The 19,999-nt window shown below is 40.0% G+C and overlaps 1 protein-coding gene across 3 annotated transcripts in view; it reads left to right on the top strand.

The window, feature by feature from the left end:
* Positions 1 to 19,999, top strand: part of PHF20 (PHD finger protein 20) — a 124,274-nt gene that overhangs the window by 24,322 nt on the left and 79,953 nt on the right. For 2 of the 3 annotated variants that reach the window (XM_005879742.2, XM_014550654.1), the window contains exon 2: positions 3,305 to 3,419. The exons of the other annotated variant lie outside the window; for it this stretch is intronic. In XM_005879742.2, the coding sequence (XP_005879804.1) occupies positions 3,337 to 3,419 (83 nt within the window). In that variant the 5' untranslated portion in view covers positions 3,305 to 3,336. The remainder of the gene's footprint in view (positions 1 to 3,304; positions 3,420 to 19,999) is intronic. 3 annotated transcript variants of the gene reach the window in all.

The raw sequence follows: 19,999 nt of genomic DNA, 5'->3' as shown, positions 1-19,999 counted from the left end.
AGCCAGTGACAGACAAATCCAGCAGGATGTAGAGGAGGAGGGATTGATGTTAGAGAGTAGATAGAAAGTTGTGTTGTTGAGGGTGGGCATAGGAGTAGGTCCAGGGTTCGTAAATAGAGAGTGACACTAGAGGATTTCCCATCCCAGACAGTAGAAGGAATTTGTTTTCTTGAGTCGTTGGGAATAATTTAGTCATCTTTATTCATTTACTCCCTTGCTCCCACACTCCTGTATTTCATTTTATTTTATTTTTTAATACATTTTATTGATTTTTTACAGAGAGGAAGGGAGAGGGATAGAGAGTTAGAAACATCGATGAGAGAGAAACATTGATCAGCTGCCTCCTGCACACCCCCTACTGGGGATGTGCCCGCAACCAAGGTACATACATGCCCTTGACTGGAATCGAACCTGGGACCCTTCAGTCCGCAGGCTGACGCTCTATCCACTGAGCCAAACCGGTTAGGGCCACTCCTGTATTTTAATGAAAGGTCTCTGGGGTACCTGGGGCAAGGGAGTTGTGAGATAAAAGTACTAATTCAACTCTGGCTGGTTTTTCTCAGTGGTTAGAGTGATAGCCCACTGACAGAAGGGTCATAGGTTCGATTTCTGGTCAAGGGCATGTACGGGAGGTAACCAATCAATGTGTGTGTCTCTCATGTCGATGTTTCTCTTTCTCTCTCTTTCTTTTTTTTGCTCTGTCTCTCTTTCTTCCCCTCCTCCCTACCCACCACTCTCTCTAAAACTCAATGGAAAAAATATCCTCAGGTGAGGATTAAAAAAAAAAAGTATTAATTCAGAAATCAAGCAGACCTGGGCTTTTGTTCTGGGGCCTGACACTTGTACCTGAACCTTAGCCAAATTACTTTAAGCCTAAGTTTGTAATAATAGAGTTATTAATAGCTACTAACTATATAGTCCTTATTTTTTTAAATATATTTTTATTGATTTAGAGAGGAAGGGAGAGGGAGAGAGAGATAGAAACATCAATGATGAGAGAGAATCATTGATTGGTTGCCTCCTGGGGATTGAGCCCGAAACTCAGGCATGTGCCCTCAACTGGAATCGAACCCGGGACCCTTCAGTCCATAGGCTGACGCTCTATCCACTGAGCCAAACCAGTTAGGGCAAGTCCTTATTTTTTATACTAGTCCTGTGCTCATTAACCCTCTCACACAACTGCCTGCAAGTAGGTACTATTACCATCACCATCCCCATTTCACTAGCAGCTCAGTGAGTGTTCAGTGCCACTCTGCCTTTCTTCTTGTTTGGCATCACATTTTCACATAGTCTGGGAAGTTAAACTACTTACTAATCTGAATATTACTTAGTATGCATGAGGTCAGAGATGAAAAGATAATTTGTTGTATTTGTTGTGATAATTTGTTGAGGCAAGCCAAATAGGACTTCTATTGATTGGATGTATTTCTATCTGATTTGATATCTTATTTTCTTGGAGAGTATTAGGGAAAGCCAGTCAAACCTCTGACTCCCTTTCCTAGCTTTTTAAATTATAACTATCAACTATTCCTGACTTAGTTTTGTTGTTGTTAATCCTCACCTGAGGATATTTTTTCCATTGATTTTTAGAGGGAGAGAGAAGGAAGGAGAGAAACATCGATATGTCCCACATCGATTGGTTGCTTCCCACACGTGCCTTGACTGGGGCTGAGGATCAAACCTACAATTCAGTAGGTGCCTTTGACTGGGAATCGAACCCAAGACCCTTATGTATATGGCTGATGCTCTAACCATTGAGCACACCTGCCAGGGCATTTCTGACTTAGTTTGATTACTTTGTGTGTTCCCCAATATTTGGCCTTTGGAATGGGCTTGATGGATAGCTCATCCTCACATAACACTTTCTTTTTTCTTACCGATAATTTCTGTTGTGATAAACTATAAATTTAAGAAACTGTTTAAGAGAAAAAGAACAATCACCTACAGCCTGTTTTTTTCTTCCAGTTTTTTCCCCTCATGCACATGAGATTTAATGAGTTCAAAGTGGTATAATTTTGTATCCTGCCTTTCCATGTAATATATTGCAAGCAGATTTTTTCTAAGATGTGATGGTATTACACATCAGATATAAGGATCCACTTCTGTGATTTTTCCACATTCATCCATTGCAAAGATTGTGCTCCTGTGAGGCAGATTGGGCATTATAGGCTGTTGAGATCTAAAGTTTAGTGGGAGAGCTTCTATCTTTCTCTTTCCCACTCTCTCTAAAAATCAATGGAAAAATATCCTTAGGTGAGGATTAAAAAAAAAAAAAGTTTAGTGGGAGAGAATTTAGTTAGGGATAGCTTGCTTTATGGAGGTGGCTTGCTCAAATGTCCTGAGAGCTCAAGAGTGGCTCCATCTCCATCAAAACTACCACTAGTGATAGATTTTACTCCTAGAAAATGATCACCAATCCCAGTACCAAAAAGAATTACTTAGGAAAATATAAATTATCAGAATGGACATAAGAAGTAGAAAATATAAATAGATCAAAAAAAGTATAAAGAGATCTTTCTTGTCCAGTTTTCCAAAAGTAGGGCCAGAAATCAGTGGATCAGCTTTTGTTTGCTTCATTTGTAGCTCTTAACATTCATAGCAGTCACAGGTTGCAGTTTTCATTTATCTGTGTTTTCTAAAAATATATTTTTGTTACTGATTTCAGAGACGAAAGGGAGGAAGAGAGAGAGAGAGAAACGTCAATGATGAAAAGAATCATTAAAAATATATAATGATGTGAGAGAGTCATTGATTGGCTGTCTCCTGCGTGTCCCCTATCTGGGATTGAGCCTGAAACCAGAGCATGTACTCTGACCGGGAATCTCCTGGTTCATAGGTCAACACTCAACCACTGGGCTTCACTGGCCGGGTTCATTTATCTGTTTGCTGGCTACATTTTTGTCCTCCTTCAATGGACTGGAGGCTTCATGAGGGCAGGCACTCTGTCTCTCTGTCTTCACTGTTTTCCTAAATAGTCTGTCTGCAGATATTTGGTGACTGTATCAGCAAATGGTTAAATTTAACCCTGAGAGTTGCTTTCTTGGAGTTCTGAGAGATGCCCTTTTATATGTAAGTCCTTTCTCTTCACAGTTCCAGAGATTACAAGGTGCTGCATAAAGGAGGAGGAACCAGTGGAGGGCACACCTGTGTTAGGATGAAGGCAGGAGTGAAAGAGGGGGCAGACAGGGTTTCCTGGAGCTTTGTGTTTTGAATAATGCCAGTTTGTTCTTTATGTGTAGTGAGTGATACTACACTCTGGGCATACTTTGCCTAAGTTTCATAAATATTTAATTGGCTTTTTCAGGAGAATAAAGGCAGCCCCGTTGATGACTGAAAATGACAAAGCATCCACCTAACAGACGAGGAATCAGCTTTGAAGTGGGAGCCCAGTTGGAAGCCCGGGACCGATTAAAAAACTGGTATTTTTACATTTTTTCATTAATTAAATCCCTTCAGTAAAGGACTTTTGCCAGCACTGATAACGAGGGGTAGCCTGGGATTTTCTGTAGTGTTTTCCTGCTCCCTGACTCTTGGAAGGTGGAAGGAGACAAGTCTAGAGTGATGGGAATGTCCTTTCTCTTTGGTTCAGGGACCCCTGTGTTAGGGGGACCATTCTGTTACCTCTAGTTTTTTTTTAAATTTAATTTCTTCTATTAACTTATTGATTTGAGAGAGAGAGAGAGAGAGAGAGAGAGAGAAACATTGATTTGTTCCACTTATTTATGCATTCATTGGTTGACTCTTTTATGTTCTTGGTCATGACCTGGGGTCGAACCCAAAACCTTGGGGTATTGGGACGGCGCTCTAACCAACTAGGCTACCCAGCCAGGGCCGTGACCTCTTGTTTATACTTGTTTACCCTTTCTGCCTCTTCATCTGAAAAGAGTTATGAGAAAAAGAAGCATGAGTGAGTGGCTATAGGGAAGGGAAGAGTTAATAGTGGCAGCTCTTTTGCTCCTGGCTGCCTATCTGGAAGAGGAGAAGAGAGAAAGGTCAGGAATGGAAGAGTGAAGAAAAGGAGTTAGATTAGAACAGGTCTTGTGTTGTGAACAACTCCCTGCTGTTTTCTGGGTGTGTTTTATGGTTGAAATTTAATTGTCATAATTTAGGGGTGATTAGATTCAGAAGCTGAGGGGTTGTATTCTTTGTCATTGACATCTGACCTCTGGCTGGTAATTAGCTGCTTTGAGCATCAGCTTCATCTATAATTGTAAGTAATAGTTGTATTGACCTCACAGAATTTTGTCTGGGAATGAAATTGGGGGATATGTAGGGAAAGGCTTTATAAAGTATAAAATGACAATGGTTGTTGAGGACATTCTACAATTTCCTAGAATGTGAAGGTAGGGATTTCAGAACTCAAACCTTTCTGAATTAAAAAAAATTTTTTTTAAAGGAAAATTTACTCTTTTTCCCCTCCGCTGATTAAAAAATAACGTTTTTATTGATTTTAGAGAGAGAGGAAGGGAGAGGGAGAGCGAGATGAGAACATCGATGAGAGAGAAACATCATTTGGCTGCCTCCTACATGCCCCTGATTTGGGAATTGAACCTGCAACCTGTTGGTGCATGGGTCAGCACCCAACCACTGAGTCACACTGGCTGGACCCTTTCTGAGTTTTTATAAGAAAGAGTGTAGGCTTCCCCCCCACCCCTTTTTTAAAAAAAAATATTCTTATTGATTTCAGAGAGGAAGGGAAAGGGAGAGAGAGAGAGAGAAACATCAATGATGAGAAAGAATCATTGATCAGCTGCCTCCAGCGTGCCCCCCAGTGGGGATTGAGCTGGCAACCTGGGCATGTACCCTGTCCAGGAATTGAACCATGACCTCCTGGTTAATAGGTTGACGCTCAACCACTGAAACACTGATGCCAGGCTGTAATTTATATTTTTGCCTTTCTTTTATATTGAAAATCTTTGTTCCTAATCACACTAACATATTGACCTGTTTGACTTATTCTGTGTTGTACACAAAATAATTTCAAAGTTAAATACCAATATTACTACTAACAAATCTGCATGAGGTTGAAGATTTTCTTGGCATAAAAAAATATAGATACATCTAAGGATAAATTATATTTAATTTGTAACAAATTTCTATATTTAATTTATAAGTTAAATAGTATTTCAAGGTAAATAATGTGAGTTCCTTTTTAAAACTCTTACAGTATAATTTTATTTCTACTTTTTTAAAACATATATTTTTATTGATTTATGACAGAAGGGAGAGGGAGAGAGAGAGATAGAAACATCAATGATGAGAGAATCATCCATCCGCTGCCTCCTGCACACCCCACACTGGGGATTGAGCTGCAACCCGGGCATAAGCCCCGTTCATAAATCTAACCCATGACCTCCTGGTTCATAGGTCAACGCTCGACCACTAGCCATGCCCTCCAAGCTCTACTTTTTTTTTCTTTTTTTAAAACAGATTTCTGCATTCATTATGGGGCACAAAATCTACATATTTTTATTTATTTTTAAAATATGTTTATGTAGGTTTTAGAAAGAGAGAGGAGTGGAGAGGGAGAGAGAGACATTGATGGGCTGCCTCCTGGAACCCCCCACTGGGGATGAAGGCCCAAACCGTGGTATGTGCCCTGATTGGAAGTCTGCGGACCTCTGAGTGCATGGGATGACGCTCAACCAACTGAGCCACACTGGCCAGGGCTACCTTTAACATCATTTTTAATATACATATAATAATATTACCCCCCCTTTTTTTTAAAAAAATATATTTTATTGATTTTTCACAGAGAGGAAGGGAGAGGGATAGAGAGTTAGAAACATCGATGAGAGAGAGAAACATCAATCAGCTGCCTCCTGCACACCTCCCACTGGGGATGTGCACGCAACCAAGGTACATGCCCTTGCCCGGAATCGAACCTGGGACCCTTCAGTCTGCAGGCCGACGCTCTATCCACTGAGCCAAACCAGTCAGGGCTTCCCCCTTTTTTTGATGTACACACCTATGAGTTTTAACACACATATAGATTCTTGTAAACATCAACACTAACAGGAGACAGAACACTTCAAAGAATTATCTCATGCTATACCTTTTCCAGTTTATAAATTATTTGATTTGATTGTTTTTTGTACTTGTTTATCTTCCCCACAAGACTGCAGGCTTAGTGAGTGCTAGTGTGTTAGATTGGATTCTCCCAAGAAGCTATGCAATTGATTTATTTGGAAATCACCTGTAGGAGGAAATGGGGAGTGAGGTGAAGAGGCTGGGAGAGCTATCATATTGCCTTGCTTAGTCTGACCCCTGTGGAGGAGAGAGAAGTAAGGTGGGAAGTTTTAGACTGCAGTGCAATTCTCAGAAAATTTTGGCGAAGGAGATGAGGAGAGTCCACAAGCTGAAATGCAAAAATTGAACTGGAATGCGTGATGTTCCTCTGGGCAGGATGATTCCTGGGTCCTTGTCTAGTGGAGTCGAGAATGAAACCACGGACAAAAGGTGGTATAATGAAAGATGGAAATTTATTGAGAAATAAGCACAGACTCCCACATGGGGAGGGGGAGAGAGTCCCACTAAGTCCCTTTTTTGCAGGGTTTATAAAGGCTGCAGTTCTTTTAGCCCTGACATCCCATCTCTGATTGGTCACTATCCCCTCTGATTTGGTCACTATAGCAACTTCAGAGCTCAAACCTCACAGCGAGGTATGTGAGGTTCTCTTCTTCTGCCTTGTTTTTCTATTCCCTTTGGGCTTTCCTCTTCCCTCTCTGAATGAGGGGCTTCCTTCCCTTTATTCTGTAAATGTATACCTTCTGCAGCTCTCAGCTCCTTTTTTTTCTGGAAATGTACCTTCTGCAGCTCTGTAGCCCTGTGCTTTTTCTATGGACTCCTTAATTCCTAAAACCTGCCTATTTTACCCCTAAAAACTCCTTTCACACCCAAAGATGTCAAGAGTCTTGTCTCCCAAAAAGTCTTGTCTTAGTATTTCTACTTAACCATTGGCTAGGAGAAGTGTGGAGAAATCACAGAGATGGTGATTGGTTTAGAGGTGTTGCAGCTGCAATCAGGTACTAACCACTTGATAAGGATGTGATAGGTGTATTTTTTTCTCCTCTGATTTTTATTTAGATACTGCTATTTATAAATCACTGTTATACATCCAAGGAATCATATAGAAAGTGTATACAATAATTTCTGTTCTTAAAGAATTCCTAATTCTAATATAAAGGAAGCAATCTGTTCAAACAAATCAATACCAACAACAACAAAAGCTGCCTAATGAACATTCAAACAGAAAATATCGTTATGGAACAGGGAACCTCCTGGACTTGGAAGATTTCTTTTTGGGTCCATAATTCATAGGTACTTATTTAATACCTACTAGTAGCCCTGTGCAAGAATCCGTGCGCCAGTAGCTCGCTGTTGTCCTCCTGTAGCTCCCCCTGCCCCTCTTCCTGCCCCCCCTCCTCCTCATAGCTTGCTGCCCTGCCCCCTCTTGTAGCTCTCCACCACCTGCTTGTAGCCAGTAGCTCCCTGCCCCACCCTCCTGCTGATTCAATCGTTATGCTTCACAGTGTAATGACCATTTGCATATTACATCTTTATTGTATAGGATTATATGCCAGGTTGTGTGCAGACTTCAAGCTCTTCCCACTTTCCGAGTGATACCTTCTTGGGAATGGGGTCATCAGAGCCTTGGAGAGGCTGCGTTCATCTAATAAAGGGAGATGAAAATAACTTCACACTCCGTAATGAAGAGGCTGCTCCAGATATTTATACATTGAGCAGGGGTGAAGTAGCATGTAGGGGCTATCAAGGTCTCTCATTTTCAATGAAATGCTGAGCCCCAAGAACAGTTTACCTCAAACAATAACTAATCTCAGCAGATACCCCCAGTCTATGAAACTATAGAATTTAACGGGGGTAGAGATTGAATGTAATATGTTTTTTACAAGCCTCTTCAATTGATAGGATTTCTAGTTTCATTTCTTATTGTCTCTTCAAATGGGGTTCCTCCAAGCAGGAGCTGTGTGCTCAAGGGCAGAAATTCCTCCATTGTTATGCAAAAACAATAATGTTGATTTGCTGACTGAACTCTGACTTACAGTGAAGTGGAGAAATATGATAAGTGTATTTTGATGGCAGCCACAGGTGGACTATCTATTTTGTTCACTGATATATCTCCAGTGCCTCAAAATTGCATATGGTGGGCTCTGGCTGGATAGCTCAGTTGGTTAGAGCACTGTTCTATGCCAAGGTTGCAGGTTTCAGTCAGGGCACATACAAGAAGCAACCAATGAATGCATAATAAGTGGAACAACAAATCAGTATTTCTCTCTCTCTTAAATAAATCAGTCAAAAAAATTTGCACATGGTGTATAATAGGTACTCAATAAAATATTTGTGAGCTTCGTTCCATGATTTTAGGAAAACATTTTCCAACGTTTTTTTGATTGCTTACATCTTAAGCCTGAGAGAAAATGTTTCCTTTTTAAATATTGCAGAATTATAGAATAGTTATGTAAAGGACTGACTCTGTGTCAGGCTATTATTATGCAGCTTCTCCATCAAATCTTCTCAACAAGCTATTAGGTTGTTTATTATTTTAATTTTACAAATGAAGGAAGAAACCGAGGTTCACAGATAAATTTGTCCCAAATTTTATAGCTGGTGAGTGGTAGAGATAGGATTTGCACCCCTGATGATCTGACTCCAAAGGCTGCCATGCCTTCCAAGGGATTCCTTTTTCTAGGTGCTCTTCCATATTTTCTTGATTTGCTGCTAGTTACAAAACAAACAAAAAACCCCACAAGGCATGAAAGGATTAAAGTATTTTTCAAAATCCATGTGACAGTAGAAGTAAATGGAGATACAAATGTGACCCAGAGTGAGTGAGTACATGGGATTCATGTTTATATCTTTGATGTCTTTATTGCTTATACAGAATCCTAGCTTTTCTCTCCTCACCTTTGTATACTGTTGTAACAGGATGCAGAACGCCTAATATTATACTTCTGTTAAACTAACAATAGCAGTGGCAGCTAACATTTAATCAGCATGATGCTGATTGCTTTAATTGCTTTACTTGAGCTTTCTCATTTAAACCCTGTCATAGCAATCACTATTGCTGTGACAAACCCCCATACCAAACCCATTTGGACCTGAAGCACAGAGGTAAAATGACTTGTTCAAGGCACAAATTAGTTACTAATGAGTCTAAGACTTACTTAGTTCTCCTTGATGACAGTGTTCTGTGTATCTTTCAGAATTTATTTGTAAATCAATCAAGCCAACTTTTCTTACATTATAGGATCTCAAAGAAATCATGTAATTAAGATTTTAATTTTTTAAAAAAAATATATTTTATTGATTTTTTACAGAGAGGAAGGAAGAGAGAGAGAGAGTTAGAAACATCGATGAGAGAGAAACATCGATCAGCTGCCTCCTGTACATCTCCTACTGGGGATGTGCCTGAAACCCAGGTATATGCCCTTGACCGGTATCGAACCCGGGACCTTTCAGTCCGCAGGCCGACGCTCTATCCACTGAGCCAAACCGGTTTCGGCATAGGATTTTAATTTTTTAAAGGGAGTTTGTAAAATATAAATTTGGATTTTCCATGGAGATCATTAATTCTCAAAGCAGTTTATCTCACCAAACAGACTGTGGATAGTGATAAGAATCGTGCTCTAATTTTGGACCTACCACTTTGGGGGGAACTTTCTATATATCCTTTTCCTATTCTATCTATAGGCAGAGTAATCCTGCCTGCCCTCTTTATCTCCAGGGTTCTGTAGGTGAACAGTCTAACATATGAGAAGCTACAGTTTCCTATTAATGATGCTTGATGAATAGAATGGAAGCTGCTTGTTCTGGAGCCTTCTTTGCCTCCTTCCTGTCATCTGTCAGGAGCACACCATCTGCCCTGAACAGTAGGCCTGGCCTTCCCTGTTCTTGATCTGAACATAGTGGTGAAAAAAGCTCCTTCTGTCTGTTGCTTTCCTGACTCTTTGGTACATTTCCACTACTTTGGTTCCATTTAAGTTGATCATAATCGCCTTCTATTTCTTTTGCAAAGGATTTTAAAATCTGAGTTTCATAATGTCCTTAGCTCTCTTTTCTATTTCTTTTTCATTAGGTTTATTTGCACCAGTCAAGTCTGAGTTCCTGGTTCATACTTCTTCACTTCTTATATCGTCTTTCCCCCGCAGTAGTCTTTTATTTCTGAGCTCTCCACATACATGAGTATCTGCTGTGAGTCAGGCATATAGGCACTATGGAAATGAAGAAAAATTTAGAGGCCAGTGGAGTATTTGGCTTTGGCTTTTAGCATTGCCAGCCAAGGACTGTTAATCATATAGTCCCATGCTTATGTTTGTAGTAATAATAGCTCACAGTTAGTGATTTACTCTGTGCCAGGCATCTAAAGGCTTTACATGTTAAACCCCATTTAATTCTCACAACACTATGAGGTGGTACTTCTATTATTACCAATTTATATATTAGGAAACAGAGGCACAGAACAGTTAAGTAAATTGCCCAACTAATAATTAGCGGGTTTGAGATTTGAATTCAGGTAATCTGTCTTTTGAGCATGACAAGATATGGCTTTGATGCCCATGCTGTGTTCTATACCAAGGATGGATTATAAAGTCCCAGGAATTAATTATATCATGAGGTGATGTTTACCCATGTAAACATCCCGGGGGAAGAACAATTAATTTCACGTGGGAATTTCAGAAGGCTTCACAAAGGTGACTTGACGCCAAGTCATTCATTCAGTGCTAGATGATGCTAGAGATAGAGTAGTGGTTAGAATAGACATAGACCCTGTTCTTTAGGAGTTGACATTTCAGTGGAGATAGATAGACCATAAACAAACCTTAAGGTTAGGTGCTGAGGGGAATAAGTACTGATAAGTAGATAGAGAGTGACACTGTGTATGAGGGGTGGCTTTTTCTTTTTTTCTTTTTCTTTTTTTTAAATATAGAGGGTATGTAAGGATGGTCTCTCTGACAAGGAGACATTTGAGTGGAGATCTGAAGTGAGGGAGTGATCCAGGTTAGGGAAAGAAACTTCCAAGCAGAGGCAGCCAAGGCACAGAATGTTCAAGCAATAGAAGGAGGATAAGGAGTAAAGGGTTAGAGGTAGAAGAGGAGTCCTCAAATGTCAGGAGAAGCCAAATCGGCTGTAATAGAGGGTTTGGACTTTATTTTAAATGTAATAGGAAGTCATGAAAGATTTTAAACAGGAAAGTGACATGATCTGATTTCAGTTACTAAAAGTGGTTATGGTTATTGTGTGTAGAATATGCTGTAGGCAGGCATGGGCAGAAATAGGGAGTATAGTAAGGAATCTTTTGTAGTCCAAATTAAAGGTGGATTAAACTAAAAAGCAGTGGTAGAGATGATGAAAGTGATCAGAGTTTGGGTATTTTTTTGAAGATACAGTTAACAGATTTACTGATGCTGTGAGAGATAGAGAAGAGTTAAGGATGACTCCAGGGGCTTTTGATCTAAGTACTAGAAGAATTACTATTTGCTAGTAATGGGAAAATTAGCAGTTTGGTTTTGCATATATTAAATATAGGATTCCTTTTATTTTTTTAAGGTATATTTTTATTAATTTCAGAGAGGAAGGGAGAGGGAGAGAGAGGTAGAAACATCAATGATGAGAGAAAATCATCAATTGGCTGTCTCGAGCCAGCAACCCGGGCACATGCCCTGACTGGGAGTGGAATCGTGACTTCCTGGTGCATAAATTGATGCTCAATCATTGAGCCATGCCGGCTGGGCAGTATGGGATTCCTTTTAGATAACCAAGTGGAGATGTTGAGCAGATAGGTTGAATGACTGAGTCAAGCATTCATGAGCTCTGGGTTAGAGATATAAATTTGGGAATTGGCAGTGAGTATATGGGATTAAAAGAAAAAGATCTATGTTGAAGAGCAGCTTTAGATTCACAGTAAAACTGAGCAGAAAATAGAATTCCCATCCCTTGCCCTCACACATACATAGCCTTCCCCACTATCAACATCCTTCACCAAAGTGGTACCTTTGTTATAATCAATGAACCTATATTGATACGTCATCATCATCCAAAGTCCATAGTTTACATTAGGAGTTCACTTTTGGTGTATATTGTCTGGGTTTTGACAAATGTGTAAAGACATGTGTCCACCATACACACACACACACACACACACACACACACAGAATAGTTTCACTGCCCTAAAATTCCTCTGTGATTTGCCTCTTCTTTCCCTAACCTCTGGCAATCACTGATCTTTTTACTATCTCTATATTTTTGTCTTTTCCATAATGTCATCTAATTGGACATACATATATATTATGTAGCCTTTTTGGTTTGGGTTCTTTCATTTAGTACTATTCATTTAAGATTTCTTCATGTCTTTTCATGGCTTGATAGCTCATTTCTTTTTGGTCCTAAATAGTATTTTATTGTCTCATATATCATTATTTATCCATTCACCTACTGAATGACATTTGGTTGCTTCCAAGTTTTGGTAACTAGGAATAAAGCTGCTATAAACATCTGTGTGCAGGTTTTTATGTGGACTTAAGTTTTCAACTCGTTTGGGTAAATACTAAGCAATGTGATTGCCGAATCCTATGGTAAAAGTATGTTTAGTTCTGTAAGAAACGGCTAAACTGTCTTTCAAAGTGGCTGTACCATTTTGCATTCCCACCATCTATGAATGTGATTTCCTATTGCTCCACATTCTCACCAGTATTTGGTGTTATCAGTATTTTGAATTTTGGCCATTATAAGAGGTATGCAGTGGTCTTTCATTGTTATTTAAATTTGCAGTTTCCTACCCTGCCCAGTTTGGCTCAGTGGTTTGGTCAGCCCACCTACTGAAGGGTTTCCGGTTCAATTCCCAGTCAAGGGCATGTACTTTGTTGCAGGTTCTCCAGCTCCAGTAGGGGCGTGTGTGGGAGACAAACTAGTGGATGTGTCTCTCTCACATCGATGTTTCTATTTCTCTCTCCCCACTCCTCCTACCCTTCCAATCTCCCTAGAACAGTAGTTCTCAACCTTCTGGCCCTTTAAATACAGTTCCTCACGTTGTGACCCAACCATAACATTATTTTCGTTGCTACTTCATAACTGTAGTGTTGCTACTGTTATGAATCGTAATGTAAATATCTGATATGCAGGATGGTCTTAGGTGACCCCTGTGAAAGGGTCGTTTGACCGCCAAAGGGGTTGTGACCCACAGGTTGAGAACCGCTGCTCTAGAAACTGATGGAGAAAATACCCTCTGGTGAGGATATAAATAAATAAATAATAATAAAAAATAAATACATTTGCAGTTTCCTAGTGAAATATGATGTTGACTATCTTTTTTTTTAAATGTTGAATATCTTTTCATACATTTATTTGCCATCTGTATATTTTCTTTGGTGAGGTGTCTATTAATGTCTTTTGCCCATTTTTTCATTGTTTGGTGTTGTTGGTTGCTTTCTTTTTGTTGAAGTTTTAAGAGTTCTTTGTATATTTTGGATAACAGTTTTTAAAATCAGAAGTATCTTTTACAAGTATTGCATATGGGATTTAAGGCCATGAGACTGGATGAGCTCATTTAGGGCTGCACTGTCCAAAAAACCATATTGGAGGGAGGAGATATAGAAAGTTTCCATTGAGAAGGTTCTATTGAACAGGAGTCAGTATACATAAAAAAGAAGACAGAGCCCTAGAGCCTTCTAGTATTTAGACATTAGCAGATGAAAAGGAACCAGCAAAAGAGGCTTAGAAGGAGTGACAATTGAGGTAGGAGGGAATCCATGAGGAGGGTGTCCACAGGCCAATTGAGAAAAGTGTTCCAAGGAGCAGGGAGTAATCACTTCAGTCTTGTGATGCTGATGGGTCAAGTAAGATGAGGATTGAGTGACAGTTGATTTGGTAATATCAAGGTTATGAATGACCTTGACAAGAGTTGTTTTAATGGAGCTGTGGGGGCAATAGCCTGATTGGCATGAGTGCAAGGAAAAAATGGGAGAGGAGAGACTGTAGAGTGATACACAAGAGGAATTGGCTATTGATGGTAGCATATAGTTCATTTATTATAAAGGGAAGGGGGAAGCTGGGTATAGGTAGAGATGAAGGTTGACTGGTAGAGTTGGTGATGAGAGAATGTGTTTTTGTATTTTTAAATTGAAGTATAATTTACATAGTTGTAAAATTCACTCTTTTCATGGACAGTTCTTTGAGGCTTGCCTAACTCATACAGTCATGTATGTACCACCACAATAAAAATGTAGAGCACTTTTAAAAATATACATTTTTATTGATTTTTAGAGACAGAGGAAAGGAGAAGGAGAGAGAGAGATAGGGAGATAGAAACATTGATGATCAGTTGGCTGCCTCCTATACAGCCCCCATTGGGGATGGAGCCTGCAACTCAGGCATGTGCCCTGACTGGGAATTGAACCGTGACCTCCTTGTTCATAGATCAACGCTCAACCATTGAGCCATACTGGCCAGGCAGTTTGTGCCCTTTTGACATACTTCCATCATCATTGTGTGTATTTAACACTTTCTTCTGACACTACAAAATATTCCAGCCTCATCGTCTATATTTCCTGCCCTAGCCTTAGAATCAGCCATTTCTCCAAAGAGTCCTGGTTCTTTATTTTAAAAAATTATTTTTTAATTATAGTTGACATACAGTATTCTATTAATTTTAGGTGTACAACATAGTGATTAGTCATTAATATACTTTACAAAATGATTGCCACAGTAAATCTAGTAACCACCTGTCACCATACATAATTATTATGTTATTATTGACTATATTTCCTATGCTGTATATTACATCCCTGGGACTTACTCTATAGCTGGCAGGTTGTATTTCTTAGTCCTTTTCACCTTTTTTGCTCACCTTCCCTATCTGTTTATGGTTCCTTTTACTGGAAAATAGTTTTAGACACTGAGATCTGGGTGCTGGGTGTGCTCTTGCTACTGAAGGATTGTTGCTTCTAGATCCTGAATTATTGATTGATTGATTGATTGATTAAAAGATAGTATCTGTATTGTTTTTCTCTCATTACAATAGTAAAATCTACTTTTAAAAAATATATTTTATTGATTTTAGAGAGGAAGGGAAAGGGAAAGAGAGATAAAAACATCAGTGATGAGAGAGAATCATTGATTGGCTGCCTCCTGCACTCCCCCTATTGGGGATTAAGCCCGAAACCCAGGCATGTGCCCTTGGCTGGAATCGAACCTGGGACCCTTCAGTCTGCAGGCTGACGCTCTATTCATTGAGCCACACCAATTAAGGCATACTTGTTTTTTTAAAAAAAACAACAACAAAAAACCGTCAAATGTCACAAAACTCAATAGACCAAAACCTTTAAAGCCCCCATGGAGCCAACCTCCTTGGCTCCGGTCTTCCACTTCATCATCTGGCCCAGGGGTCCTCAAACTTTTTAAACAGGGGGCCAGTTCACTGTCCCTCAGACCGTTGGAGGGCCGGACTATAGTTTAAAAAAAAACTAGTCGGCTGCTAAGCAACAGGCAGTGGAGGCTAAAACACCCAGCGGGCCGGATAAATGTTTTCGGTGGGCCGCATGTGGCCCGAGGGCCGAGGTTTGAGGACACCTGATCTGGCCCATCAGCTTATCTTGTCAGATCAACCTGCAAAATCTATCTTGACTCCTGTACTGGCTGTCACCTTCACCCTATCTCCCTGGCCCAGGTCCCCCAGCATGATCTTCTGGACCCTGGCAGTAGCCATCTAATTGGTCTGCATCCTGCTGGACTGTGACTCCTCCTCAGACTTTTTTACCCTCCGCAGCCACTGGTAGGCCCTGAATTTAAAAAAACACACACTTTTATGATATTCATTTTCATGACAGTTTGCAGTTATATGGCATTGAATTAGGAAGAGAGCAAAGATGCTATTCTTTTAAAAATTTTATTTAAAGAATATATATTTTTTTTTTTATTCAAGGAAAAGGGAGAGAGAAATAGAAACATCAGTGATGAGAGAGAATAATTGATTGGCTGCCTCCTGCACAACCCCCACTGAGGATCGCAACCTGGGTATTTGCTCTTGACCGGAATCAAACCCAGGACCCTTCAGTCTGCAGGCAGATGCTCTACCCACTGAGCCAACCGCTAGGGCAAAAACATTTTTTCTTGATGTTTAGAGAGATAGTAAGGGGAAGAGAGAAACATTGATGTGAGAGCACAACATTGGTCAGCTGCTTCCTGCACGTCTCCTAATGGGGATCGAGTATGCAACCCGGGCATGTGCCCTGACCGACAGCCTTTCGGTGTGTGGGAAAATGCCCAACCAACTGAGCCACAATGGCCAGAGCGAAACTTAATTTTTGAAAAACCTTTTATTGAGGTCAGAATGTACAGATCTTAAGTGTGTAACTTGATGAACTTTAGTCATGTATACACCTGTGTAACCACCACCCAAATCAAGATATAGACACTTTGGGTACATCAGAAGACCTTTTTTCCCCCCATTCCCAGTTACACAAGCCCCCTCAGTCCCCAAGGGAACCACTATTTGTGGCCATGAATTTAAAGTGAGACCTATCATCATGTTGAATGTATTTTCCAGCCATAATCAGTTGTCTAGGTGTAGTAGTGGAGAATATCTTCAGTCTGATTTACCTAGTTTTGGGGTTTACCCAGGCAGGTATGATGAGGGAGAGAGGGGTCAGGGAATTGTGTGTCTATGCAAGGAAGTGAGATTAAAGATAAGATTTCCAGGATGAGCCCTCGCTGGTGTGGTTCAGTGGTTAGAGTGTTGGCCCTCGTACCTAAGGATTTCGGGTTTGATTTCCAGTCAAGAGCATGTACATAGGTTGCAGGTTTGGTCCCCAGCCCTGGTAGGAGCACATGCTGGAGGCAACCAATAGATGTGTTTCTCTCACATCGAAGTTTCTCTCTCTCTTTGCTTCTCCTTCCCTCGCTTCCACTCTTTCTAAAAATCAATGGAAAAAATATCCTCAGGTGAGGATTAAGGGGGAAAAAAGATTTCCAGGATGAGAGTGAGGGTCAGAGCAACCAGAAGGAACAACTTGAGCAAAAGTACTCAGGACTCAAAAACATGGTGTATTCTTAGACTCTGGAGAGGGACCAGATCAGGAGGGGTGGGAGATTGGGCTAAAAAGGGAGATTTTAAGCAGGAGAGAGACAGGGTCAGGTCTCTTGTAGAACCAGAAAAGTGGTGTTGATTCAGTCACCAAGTATTTATTGCATGTCTCTGTATCAGACTCTTTGCCAGTACTAATAGAGGGGTATAGAGGTTGCCTGATGTCAGTTGTTGGTGAGAAATGATTGTGGTAAAGAGGAGAAATGAATTCAAGACATTTCCTGAGTTAGAAGTGTCAGATGTTGATTAATGGAAGTGGTGAAGGGATAAAGAGAGAGTTAAGGCATCCAGAACAGCACAGTTTTTCTGTAGCTTAATAGTTAGCCCTTTGTTTGTCATTAAATACAACTTTCATCCCCATCCCCTCTCCAACAAAGGCTAAGGATGGCTTAGAATGTTATTTTTGTGCATAGAAGTCTTTTTGCTTTTGGTGTGTGCTCTGAATCAGGAATGGAGGCACACTCTAATTTCTGCCATATGTTTTCAGAAAAGCTATTTATATAGGGAAGAATCTGGAAGCAGCCTGAGTGTCCAACCCATGGGGGAAAAGTTTAGGCAAATTCTGGGCTGGCCATCAAGTACACTATTAGGTGGTTAAGATAAAATACACCTGTGTGGATGTGCATCACTTATAAGGATATTTACCTGTGAAGTCAAATTAAGAGTAGAAGGCTCTTCCCTGGGTTTAGAGCAGTGGTTCTCAACCTTGGCTGCACATATGAATCACCTGGGAATCTTTTTAAAATCCTGATTTCTGGGCCTCATCCTCCGGAAATTCTGTTTCTTTGTTACTAATGTTGTGGCCCCACCCCATAACAAAGAAACAAAATTTCCGGAGGATGAGGCCCAGAAATCAGGATTTTAAAAAGATTCCCAGGTGATTCTAATGTGCAGCCAAGGTTGAGAACCACTGACTGGTTTAGAGTCAGGTTTGGATACTGATTTTGGTTACCTCTTCCTAGTTACTCTATTTGAACCTCCATTTGCACAAATGTAAAATGGCTACGTGATAATAACTTCGTAAGTCCTCATAGGATTATGGTAAAGATCCAGTGGTCTATGGTATTGGGAAAATTAGATAGATCCATGCAAAAAAATGAAACTAGATCACCAATGTATACCACATATAAGAATAAACTCAAAATGGATAAAAGATTTAAAATATAAGTCGTGAAATCATAAAAGTATTAGAAGAAACTATGGGCAGCAAAATCTGAGACATCTCTTGTAGCAATACGTTTACCAATACATCTCCTAGGGCAAAGGAAACTAAGGAGAAAATAAGCAAATGGGACTACATCAAAATAAAAAGTTTTTGCATAGCAAAAGAAACCATCAGCAAATGAAAAGATAGCCCACTGCATGGGAGAACATATTTGCCAATGATATATTTGATAAGGGGTTAATTTCCAAAATATATAGGGCACTCATACAACTTAACAAAAGGAAGACAAACAATCCAATTAAAAAATGGACAAAGGACCTAAATAGACATTTTTCAAGGTAACTAGTTTTTAAAATTTTTACTTATTAATATCTTTTTTTTTCTAGAGAGAGATAGGGAGGGAGACAGGGAGAGAGAGAGGGAAGGGGGGGGGTTTGTCGTTCCACTTATCTACTTACTTATATTTTCATTTGTTGATTCTTTTTTTAAAAAATATATTTTTATTGATCTCAGAGAGGAAGGAAGAGGTAGAGAGAGATAGAAACATCAATGATGAGAATCATTGATTGGCCGCCTCTTGCACGCCCCCTACTGGGGATTGATCCCACAACCTGGGCATGTGCCCTTGACCGGAATTGAACCAGGGATTTTTCAGTCCGCAGGCTGACGCTCTGTCCACTGAGCCAAACCAGCTAGGGCTTTGTTGATTCTTTTATGTGCCCTTACTGGGGATTAAACTCACAACCTTGGCGTATTGGGACAATGCTCTAACCAACTGAGTTACTCAATTAAGGCTGTAAGTAACTAGTGTTATTAGTTTCTGTCCATCCTACCAGTGTTTCTCTATTTAAATGCAATCAAGTAAACCTGTATGTTATTTTATTTAAAAAATTTTTAATCCTCACTCGAAGATAGTTTTCATTGATTTTTAGAGAGAGGGGAGAAAGGGAGAGATAGAGAGAAAGAGAGAGTGAGAGAGAAACATCGATCAGTTGCCTGCTGCCCACATGCAGCATAACCATGGCTGGGGATCGAACTCAAAACCTAGACCTGTGCCCTGACTGGGTATCAAACTGTGACCTTTCAGTGTATGGGACAATGCTTCACACCGGCCAGGGCCTATATACTCTTATTTTACTCTTTTGTAACACAAAAGGTATCATAAGATATACATTCTTCTGTTGCTTGCCTTTTAAAAGTTAATTTGTCTTGGAAATTTTTCTGTATCAATTCATAGAGTATATTCTCAGTTGTTTTTTTTTGCATAATATTATTGTGGATGTGCCAGGCAGCATATAAACCCAATAACCATGAAGCTATTGATTGATATCTGCCCATTAAATACTTTTCAAAACTTTAAATTTAAGTTTATTTATTTTGTTATGGTCATTTTTTCTCAATGGTTAGAGCATCAGCCCATGGACCAAAGGGTTTGAGTCCTGGTCAAGGGCACATACCTCGGTTGTAGGTTTGATCCCTGGCCCCAGTCGGGCGCAAGTCCGCAGGCTCCAATCGATGTGTCTCTCTCATGTCGATGTCTCTCTCTCTCTCTCTCTCTCTCTCTCTCCTCCTCCTCCTCCTCCTCTCCCCCTCTCCCCCTATTCCCTCCCTTCCACTCTGTCGGAAAATCAATGGAAAAAATATCCTCAGGTGAGGATTAAAAAATAAATAAGTATGTTTAAAAATGAGCTTATTTATTTTATTTATGCACATGTATTATGTAATTAAATCCTTAT

The sequence above is a fragment of the Myotis brandtii genome, unplaced genomic scaffold (genome assembly GCF_000412655.1).
Source record: "Myotis brandtii unplaced genomic scaffold, ASM41265v1 scaffold61, whole genome shotgun sequence".
NCBI classification, from domain to species: domain Eukaryota; kingdom Metazoa; phylum Chordata; class Mammalia; order Chiroptera; family Vespertilionidae; genus Myotis; species Myotis brandtii.
This window is presented reverse-complemented; position numbering and strand designations above follow the sequence as displayed.